The sequence below is a fragment of the Pelodiscus sinensis genome, chromosome 4 (genome assembly GCF_052426305.1).
Source record: "Pelodiscus sinensis isolate ZL-2025 chromosome 4, ASM5242630v1, whole genome shotgun sequence".
Classification (NCBI taxonomy): domain Eukaryota; kingdom Metazoa; phylum Chordata; order Testudines; family Trionychidae; genus Pelodiscus; species Pelodiscus sinensis.
Window position 1 is genome coordinate 18,439,615 of NC_143055.1, and position 11,003 is coordinate 18,450,617.

Genomic DNA, 11,003 nt, shown 5'->3' on the forward strand with positions numbered 1-11,003 from the left:
AAGAAACAGTATTTTTCAATTCCGCTAATATAAATTACTGTTGTGCAATCTCTTTATTTTGAAAGTGCAATATTTTGAAAGTAGAATATTTTTACATAAAAACAAAACAATGGAAAACTTTAGAACTTAAGCTATAATTAATCATGTGATTAATCATTAATCATTAATCACTTATTTTAATCTCATGATTAATCACAATTTTTATAATTGTTTGATAGGCCTATAATTGTTTGACTTAGCACCTACAAGCTCAAGTCATGGACCAGACTCTATTAGATTATTAAAACTGCTTATTCAAGATATCCTGCTTCGTGATTTAAATCATGCTTAAAATTGGTGATTTAAATCAATCCACATTGTATTTTCCTGTCTAAGGTTTTCCTCACAAATAATTTTACTCAAAACATTCCTCAGTTTGGGAAAATTAGCCCTTTTGAAGCACCAAGAATATATATTACTGGTTGGGATTGTTCTCTGTTTGCCCTCATCTTGAATCAATCATGATCACTGATCTCTCTAAGCAACCACCAACTTCCAATGATTAGTTCATATTAACAGGTGTGTTGTGAGCAAGACATGAGAAGTCATTCTTCTGCTCTACTCTGTGCTGATTAGGCCTCAGTTGGAGTATTGTGTCCAGTTCTGGGCACCGCATTTCAAGAAGGATGTGGAGAAATTGGAGAGGGTCCAGAGAAGAGCAACAAGAATGATTAAACGTCTAGAGACCATACTGAAAGAATTGGGTTTGTTTAGTTTAGAAAAGAGAAGATTGAGGATGGACATGATAGCAGTTTTCAGGTATCTAAAAGGGTGTCATAAGGAGGAGAGAGAAAAATTGTTGGCCTCTGAGGATAGAACAAGAAGCAATGGGCTTAAACTGCAACAAGGGAGGTTTAGATTGGACATTAGGAAAAACTTCCTAACTGTCAGGGTAATCAAACACTGGAATAAATTGCCCAGGGAGGTTCTGGAATCTCCATCTCTGGAGATATTTAAGAGTAGGTTAGAAAAATGTCTATCCGGGATGGTCTAGACAGTATTTGGTCCTGCCATGAGGGCAGGGGACTGGAATCGATGACTTCTCGAGGTCCCTTCCAGTCCTAGTATTCTATGATTCTATCTGTAAATATAAGTTCTGTAGAGACCCTGAACTAGCCCACAGAATATGGGAAAGGAACCAGCGAAACAAAAATGCCCACAATGAAATACTCCATCTATACCATCTAGCATCTGCTATCAAGGGAAAACCTCATGATCAGTATAACACATGATCAAATATAGATAACATACTTGAAAGAACCAGCATAAGCACTTCATTTTTTTTGACTACTAGGAGAAGATAAGCAACCAATTTAGTTTCTTCTCCATACATAGCCATATAACAAGAAGTGTAGCCATTCAAACTGCAAAAGTTTCCCCTCCACAACTTTCTCAGTGGCCTTCCCAAAGTATGAGACAGGATATTCACTGACAGCTACTTAAAGAATTAGTTTCTTGAAAGCTGGAATAACAAAGTCTTTTTGAGGAACCACCCATACCTTGTCGCCTTCAAAAACAAAATGCTGACAATCTCTGTCAACAATGAACCCAATACTACTAATCTTCGTATACTATCAGAAAGGAAAACTGTCCAACAGCCAAGCTTTAACTCATAGTCCTCCTAGCAACTCTATAACATACTGAATGATATTGACAGAAACTAAGACTCAGGAAAACTAAGAAAACCTCAACTTCGTAACTAAATGGAGAAGGGCGACAATTCACTAAGCTCTAAATGTTACAGTCTATCACAGTGAGATTTTCCAAACTCCACTGTGTGGAAATGAAAGATGAAGATCTTTAAGAAATCTGTTTGTCACAAACTGCTCACTCAGAACAAGACCTCCTCTACAGGCTCTCTTTCATCTTTCCTTTCATTTGTAAACTGCAGATCTGTGAGAGAAAAGCCCGCAAAGGGGGTGGCCATTATGAGCTAGTGTATCAGGAGCAGAAGACAAAAAACTCTTAATCATTGTGAGTAGTCATTTGGGAATTAACAATGTCCCTTAAAGGTACCTGAGAACAATCTAGGTTCAAACCAACATTCAAGGAGGACCATCAGATCAGGTCCCTCTCCAGTTAGGATATGTGTACCCCAACCTCACACCAAAGGACATCATCAGTAGCTGACATGGGGTAATATCCAACCTTCTATAAGGCACTCTCAACTAGGGCTGTTAATCACCCTGTTATAAGACTCCAGCTTCCCCTAGGCTCTACGTTGTGCTGCCCCTTTGAAATGCCACAGCAGCAGCGTTTCAAAGGGGCAGCACAAGTGGAGCCTCGGATCAGCTGTGCGGCACTGCCCCTTTGAAACGCCACAGCATTTCAAAGGGGCAGCATGTTGGGAGCCCAGGATCAGCTGAAGTCCCCGCGCACCGAGCAGCGCTGCCCCTTTGAAACACCAGCGTGGCAGCACCGTGGGAGCCTGGGATCAACTGGAGTCCTCAATTGACCCTGGGCTCCAGTGTAGCCCTTTGAAATGCCACAGTGGCATTTCAAAGGGGCAGCACTGCAGAAACATCTGCAATTAACACGCGTTAAAAAAATAACGCATTAATTCTGCCCTGAATTAATCACAGGCATTAATGTGCGTTAATTGACAGTGCTACTCTTAACCCAAACATTAGAGCTAGTGTGTGTTCAACCCTAAGGGTGTGTCTAGACTACCTAGTTTTGTCGACAAAAGTGGACTTTTGTCGACAAAACTATACCAGCGTCTACACTACCACTGAGTTCTGTCGACATAACGTCAACAGAACTCAGCAGTTTTGTCGACGCTGGTATACCTCATTTTACGAGGCATAACACCTTCTGTCGACAGAACTCTGTCGACAGAAGGTGTTATTGCCTGTAATGTTGCGGCCAGACTACGGAGTTCTGTCGACAAAGCAGCTTGCTTTGTCGACAGAACTCAATGTGTCTGGACGCTCTTTGTCGACGGAAGTTTTGTCGACAGTATCTGTCAACAAAACTTCCGTCGACAAAACGCGGTAGTCTAGACGTACCCTAAGAGATAACCACCTGAGACAGACCAATGATTGTCAAGGCAATCATAACATTCTTAATTAAGACAAAAGAATCATCACTTATGTGGATTTCTGCAATCCTCAAGCATTATCCCAGGTTGACTTTAGGCTTCTCTGTACAATCAGCACCATTAAAACCTCTCCTTGAGAGAGCTGATCTGTATAGCCACCAACATATTTACCCATATGGTTCTATATTCCATGAGTTTTGCTTTAAACTTTTATGTTTCACCTTGTTTTGCAACAATATTTTGCAACTGCTGAAAAATTAGCCAAGTTCTCTCTAACCATTTATTGATCCTTGTCAGAGCTTAACAAAACCCTCAGATCGGACACGTTTCTCACATTTCTCACAGCTTTAGTGTAAACCTTTTCTCTCAAATTAAGAAAATATGATTAATATCCACTAACCTCATCCGAGCTCAGCTGTGAAGAACCATCTTGAAATACCATAGTAACTACCAGAGCTACTGCCTCTTTTATAATCATGATTAACTGACTTTTTTCCTCATGTTCCAAATTTCTGATATCACAAATAGTTTTTTCAGGTGATTCTGCCGGTTCAGAAGCCCAATCATACTTTGTTTTATGTGAATTAACATCTTCTTTCACTGGTAACCATTGTTCCATCTTGTATGAGCAATAAGTAGATATGTCCTGCTTCCTTTTAAGACAGGTGATTTTATTTTTTTCACTATCCTTTATTTTCTTTCTTTTTACTGAAGAGTTGCTTTCTATATGATCCCATTTTGGTAGGACTACATCCTGGTAATTTACTAAATTGCTCACACTAGAAGAAGGCAATACTGATTTCACTATCTTGGTGTCTTGATTACAGAACATTTTGTCCATCACTTCTGTACTGCCCAATTGACTACTATTTTCTGCAGTGGCAGTAGACATATTTAATGATACAGTTACAGAATCATGTGTCTCCTGGAAGAATCAAAACCTTTTTAATGGATTAACTATTCACCAACTTATTATAGATCAGAAAATTAAATAAATATGAATTTAACCATTTCCTGAAAAGCTTTTCAAAATTATTTATGTAGAAAAAAACCCAAATGTTTATATTGTTTTACTTTCATTTTAAAATAAATTATGCATGTGATGAGTTCTATTAAGATAGAAAGATTCAGTTTAACAAGACTATATAACAAAGAGAGAACACTATAAAGACTAAATATGCAACCCTTTAAACATCACTTTGCTCCTTTATATTATTTGTAATATAAAATTACTATTACTTTTCAATTGTTGCTGTTGGGGTCATATTTAAGTGAATTACAGGGCTCATGAAAAGTGTGAAGTTAATTGCAAAACTGTATGAATATCCAAGCTTTTCCATCATCCATACCAAAGTGCTTTATCTATGACCTGGAAAGACAGTCTTCATTGGCTAATTTTCCATATCCATTCAATCTTTCACCTCATTTATCAAGCAGGATGCGAAACATGTGACTTTAATTTCTCCTTCTTCAAATTATTCCTCAGGCTCCCTAACTTCAAAGTTATAAAACCAAACTATTAGAATTCTCTAGTCTGAGACTACACTCTTCGAGACAAAAGTTGATAACCAAATACAAACAACAGAAAAATTTGCTTTCTTGTATGTGGCTTGGCTGCCATCAATGTAGCTAATGATTCTGACTGATGGGTATCTGGTTAGGAAAAAAAAGACAAACATAATTGGTCTGAAATTCATGGGGGTGGGAGTGGGAGCCACAAAAAAGAGTTTGCCCCAACCTAGGCTGTACCAGCATTCCCAGTCATAAGTGTTGGAACTAAGGATGTGTGGGAGGACAGTGCTGTACCCACTGGCTTGAAGTGATTTTCATTATGTAAAAGGTTAAAGTTGGCTGCATAGCTCTCAGCACTCCCCACTATAAAAATTGTTCCTGTGCCCAACAGGACACTGAAGGCTTAGATAGAGAGAATATCCTTAGCATGACACCCAAACGTTCAATTAGCTGATGCAGTGAATTCTATTGCCAAACAGCAAGCAGAGAGTCCTACTTTTCTGTATTCAGTTTGTGTGCATGTAAAACTGAATTATAAACCCGAAAGTATTATACATAAAATTGTGGGTGATAGTTCTCCTGTAAGGGCTAAAAAGCAGAACAGACAAAATGATTAATTTACTACATTTTAAAAATATAATTTTGGAAGTAAAGGAGGTTTGACTCATGATAGCTGAATACTTGGGGCTGGTAATCCAGACTGACCCAAATTATGGCTACTAGGGTAAGAAAGGCTCCTGCTGGATACAGGAATCAGCAGTTGAGGACACATTTCCTTTCATTCTCTACTCACTATAGTTCTTCTGCTAGTTAGAATATGCTTTTCTGCATGTGTGTATTTTGCAGGTGAGATGAGGTTGACTACATATGCACAAAATAACCTGTAACACTCACCTCCAATGGCTGACTACAGCTATTCCCAATAGCCACAGAAAAGCAATGTAAAAATAGATTTCATATTACACTAAGGGTTGAAAGAAATGGTACCTCAAAAGCAATAGTTTCTTTGTGGAGAAGCAACTAGAGACAACTCGGGAGTCATTAGAATGAGCTGAAAAAGGAGATAGAACTAGAGTGTCCCACTGCTAACTGGATGAAAAATGTAAGACAGAAAGCAGAGGAAAGATGTCTATTATCTGAATGGGTGACTGACAATACACATACATACTAACATCACACACACACAGATTGTAGTAATAAAAACATAATTTGAACTTTTTCTTTAGTTTTACAGTATACTTGCCATTTCATTTTTCAACATTCTCTTCTTTTCTCTGCATTTATACTCATTCTTCTTCTCAGTATTACCTTAAAAAAAGAGGCAGTATTTGTATACTATAGCCAGAAATGGCAGCAATGCCTATCATTAAGATGTCCTAAAACTTTCTTTAATAAGACCCTATATTCATTTGCTTTGAACTTCACCAAACTTTAAGCATTTGCACTGTAATTTTCTCTGCCAGTTGTACGCTTCAGGCTGACTTAAAAAAAAAATTGTGCTAAAATTACTCAAATGTTTCCTAAGATAATTATACGGGGATATTTTTCCCCCTTAAAAAATCCTGTACAGCTTTAGCTGAGATGCACTAATGTCTCTGTGCATTGTCCCAAGGGCTTGATATTTGGCAGAGGTCAAACCCTGGTGTCAAATATATGTGTTTTCCCATTCTTGCAAAAAATCTACTCAAATTTGGGCGAGTTATAAGCATCTGAAAAATTACAATTCACATACAGCAGTGGAAGACGGAGTGACCCAGCAGCCTATTTCGCTCTCCCACCCATATGATAACCTGTTATGCTCCACTTCACCATAGCTGCAGACTGCATGCTCTCCTCTACTCTCTTGAGCCCTACATCATTTGAAGGAGCAAAGTGAGCTGGGGTGCTCCACTTCCCACTGCCACAGTAAAGCATACCAATCTGGCTGGAAGATGACAGCAAAGCGGAATAGAGTGGGCTGCTTCCATGGTGAGTACAGTGGCCCGACTCTTGCTGCTGCCCCATGTTAGGCTGCCCCCGGTAATCCCCAAGGTTGGGAGAGGGGAGAAACAGCAGCTTTCCCATATGACAACAAATATATTAAGTGAAATCCGGAAAGCATTCATCACATTCCAATAATAGTTTAGACAGTTTAATATGTCTGCTTTGTGTAGACAAAATTAAAAAATAGTAATGTGTAAACTTGAGGGAAGGCATAAGAGTACCTACTTCTAGTTATTACATCTACTAAGTAGGATAATATTTTGAGAGACAAAAATAAGACCCCTTGGAATTTATATATTTGGGTCAAAAGACACCCAAAACAGTCCTCATCTTATTAAAAATAAATTTAAATTATCTTTTATCCATCAATATATTCCAGATGTATCAAAATGATCTGCACCAAACCAACACAAAAATTCAACACAATGTAAATATTAATTTCAATAGTTTTCCCTCTCCACACATACATACATTTCTGGAAAAAAAACCCATTTAACAGTTTTGTCAAAATATAACATTTCCACAATATTAACTATTGTATCACTACAGTTCCACAATAAAATATACAGAATATTTGTATTTATAATGTAAATTAGGTTTATTTATATCTTGGATATCAAACTGCTGTTACAATAACAGGCAATCAATAGATAAGTTCTATCATTTATTTAGAAGCAACTAGATGGCCAAATTCTGAAGTATTTATTCAGGCAGAACTCCTACTGCAGTAAGTGGGACCTTTCCCTCATTAGGGCCAGACACTGAAAACCTAAAGCTAACAAATATTATATAAATTATATTTCATTGTTGAATTATAGAATGAAGATCACTTGACAATATTGAATGAGAAAAATTGTAACTTTAATTCTGCTAAGCATCTCATCTAATGCAATTAAGAAATAGTCCATTAAAGTTCTAGATTTTATTCCAAGGGAATCTCTAGTTTTGCACCATTTGCACCTTCCTCATTGTTCCGTGGATCTCACCTATATCTGTTTTATATATCTTTTCCTGCAGTTTGAAAATATGTCACTAGATGGCAGTATACACCTATCTTTGCTTTCACAGATTTTGGAAGTTAGAATTGTGATAATCTATTCTCATACCAGAGGCTACAGAATTTTACTTATATCAAGCCCATAATTTCTGGCTGAAATAGAAGATATATTTTAGAAAGACACACAATATTTCCAATAGACACTTCCAAGAGATTAGCAAAAATCACATTCAATTCCACATATATTGTAATAAAATATGATCTAAAAGTCTCTCCATAGAAGGAGTTCTCAAAGGCTTATCTCAGAAACTGAACTGTGTGTGTCTTACAGGAAAAACAGTTAAACAGAAAATTGTGATTCCTCTGCATCTCAAGTTGACCTGCTCATGAGAATTGACTTCTTTTTTAAATATGATACAAATTAACAGGCTTGAACATAGGAAATTCCCAGAACAGAACACAACTTATAGGCTTATTTTTACAAATTGAGGAATAGGAATAATCAAGAGTTTGTTTACTAAGTTGAATGTGGTTTCACAAAATGTTTTATTTTCTGTAAGTTTGCTTTTAAAATTATCAAGTTTTAGGAAGTAGGACAATACTAATTAGAAGTAGGCACTCGATTTTTGTTTTTCTTCAAGTTTACAAGTTACTGTTTATATGTCCAATGTCTCTTCTTCACTTACAAAAAAATTCTGTAAACTGTCTAAATTTGCTAAAAAGTAATTCCATTAATTTCTCATTTTAAATATGGAGAGAAGAGAGTGATGACAGAAACTGGGCAGCCAAGCAACATAATATCACAGAAAAATGGACCTATACTAGAGATGTTATAAAGCAGGTATCTCTTTAACTGTTGAAAATGAGGAAGTTGTTCACCTTGGTGCAGTAACGAAGGTTCTTCAAGATGTGTCCCTCCATGGATGCTCCATTGTAGGTGTTGGGTCATCCCAGTGCCTCAGATTGGAGTTCTCTTGCGCAGTGACCTGCTGGACCGCGCATGCACAGCATGCACTTTGCTCCATTCGCATCCTTTTGATGTCTTATGCAGTCCGGTTCCCATCAGTCCCTCAGTCCGCACCGGTATCTGTAAAATATAAAGAGAAATTGGAAGTGGGGAGGAAGGCGGGTAGTGGAGCACCCATAGAGACACACATCTCACAGAACCGTCGTTACCGCACCAAGGTGAGTAACTTCCTCCTCTTCTTCGAGTGATGTCCCCGTGGGTGCTCCACTGTAGGTGAATACATAGCAGTACTCAGTCTAAGTGGTAGGTGGGCCTCAGATTATGGCTTTAGAATGGCAGATAAGACCATGGGGGCCACAGTAGTGTCATTATTTTGCGTCTTCAGAAGTGCATAATGCTTCATAAATGTATCATTGGTAGACCACATAGCCACCCTGCAGATATCCCTAAAGGGAACCCTGTGGAGGAAAGCCGTAAAAGTGGCCGTTGCTCTTGTGGAGTGTGCTATTATTGTTTGAAGCAGTGGTTTATTCCTCAAAAGATAACATTGTGTGATTCATGACACTATAAGCTTAGAAAGGCGTTGTGACGAAAGCAGGCATCCTTATTGTGGTCCACTATAGAGATGAGCAAATTACCCAATTTGCAGAAAGACTTAGTCCTGTCTATATAGAGTACAAGGGCTCTCCGTATGTCCAGTAAGTGAAATATTGCATTCTTTGCTGTGGAATATGGCTTAGGGTAGAACGAAGGGAGTATGATAGGTTTGTTCATGTGAAAATCCAAACAGACCTTTGGAATAAATGAAGGATGGGGACGTAGTATCACATTGTCTCTGTTAAAGATGGTATAAGGTGGAGTCGCCATCAAGGCTGCTAGCTCGCTAACTCTATGGGCAGAAGTAATTGCTAGTAGAAAGGCTACCTTTAGTGTCATGATCGACAGCGAGCATGTAGCAAGGGGTTCAAACAAGGGGAGTAAGAGTTTCTAGCACCATTTCTAAGTTCCACGATGGTGGTGGTGGCCTGTGTGGTGGGTATAAATTACAAAGGCATTTTATGAATCTCTTTGTGATGGGATGGGCAAAGACTGACCATCCCTCCACTCGCTGGTGAAATGCAGTGATGGCTGAGACATATACCTTTAAGAAAAACAGAGCTAAACCAGAAGTCTTAAGGGACAGTATATAGCCCAAAATTTTGTGTGATGGTGCCATGTCTGGATCTAGATTTTTGTTAGGGCACCAGACAAGGAATCTACACCATTTCTGGAGATAATGTACCTTGACTGCCTGTTTTGTGCTATGCAAAAGAACTTCTTTCACCTAATCAGAGCATTGCTGTTTCTCCTGGCAGAACCAGCAATGAACCATGCTGCAAGGCGCAGGAGTTGTGCCTGAGGGTGGAGTAAGGTTCTTCCGCTCTGAGTCAGGAGATTGTGCTGAATCAGAAGGTGGTAAGGAGGCAGAGGAGACATTAGATAGAGATAAGGGAACCATATCTAACGCGCCCAAAATGGTACTATAAGAATAACTGTTACCTTTTCTCTGGTGATCTTCTCAAGCACCTTGGGAATTAGTGCAATAGGAGGGAATGCATATAAAAGAGGGCCCTTCCAATTGAGAAGAAAGGCGTCCCCTAAAAACCCTGACCCAATGCCAACTCTTGAGCAATAATGTTGACACTTCTTGTCTTTTAGGAAGCAAAGAGGCCTATTTTCAGAAGGCCCCAGCTTTGGAAGATGGATTGGAGGACCGAGTATGTAGTTCCCATTCGTGGTCCGGGGCAAAGTGTCTGCTGAGGGTATCTGCTGTTGTATTGTTTACCCATGGCAGGTATGAAGCTACAAGGGTGATGTTGTTTTGTATGCACCAATTCCATAATCGGACTGCTTCTGTGCATAGAGCGGGAGATCGGGCACCTCCCTGTCGGTTGATTTAATACGCTGTTGACGTATTGTTGGTTAATACTCTGATGATCTTTCCCTGAATGTGTGTTATGAAATGCATGTGTTGATTACAGCTCTAAGCTCTAATAAATTAATGTGCAGAGAAGTCTCGTGTGGTCTATCGTCTCTATATTAACATGGCACTCATGTGGGCACCCCATCCAAGGAGCGACACGATAGTTATGTGCACAGAGGGTTGGTTCCCCTGAAAAGATACACCTGCTATTAGATTGCCAGGATTTGTCCACCATGCGAGAGATTCACGAGGTGAAGGAGACCCCCGCATGTGCAGTAGCTTCTTGCAATGAGCAAAGACCATCGCAAGCTAATGCTGACAATAGTGAAGGTGCACGTGAGCATAGTCAACCACATAGGTTATAGCATCCACATGACCCATAAGTTGTAGACAGGTGAGTATGGAAACTATAGGGCTGATGGTAACTGTAGAAACTGTATGGGGAGGTATGCCCTTGCGGATACAGAATTTAGCTGCATACCTATGAATTCTAGAGTTTGTA

At 38.9% G+C, this 11,003-nt stretch overlaps 1 protein-coding gene across 1 annotated transcript in view; it reads right to left on the bottom strand.

Annotated features, from left to right (window-relative positions):
* POLN (DNA polymerase nu) overlaps positions 1-5,824 on the bottom strand; it is a 159,046-nt gene extending 153,222 nt beyond the window's left edge. Inside the window, exon 1 of the mRNA XM_089777777.1 lies at positions 3,480-5,824. Coding sequence (XP_089633903.1) covers positions 3,480-3,971 — 492 coding nt within the window. The 5' untranslated portion in view covers positions 3,972-5,824. The remainder of the gene's footprint in view (positions 1-3,479) is intronic.
* Between the last annotated feature and the right edge of the window lie 5,179 nt (positions 5,825-11,003).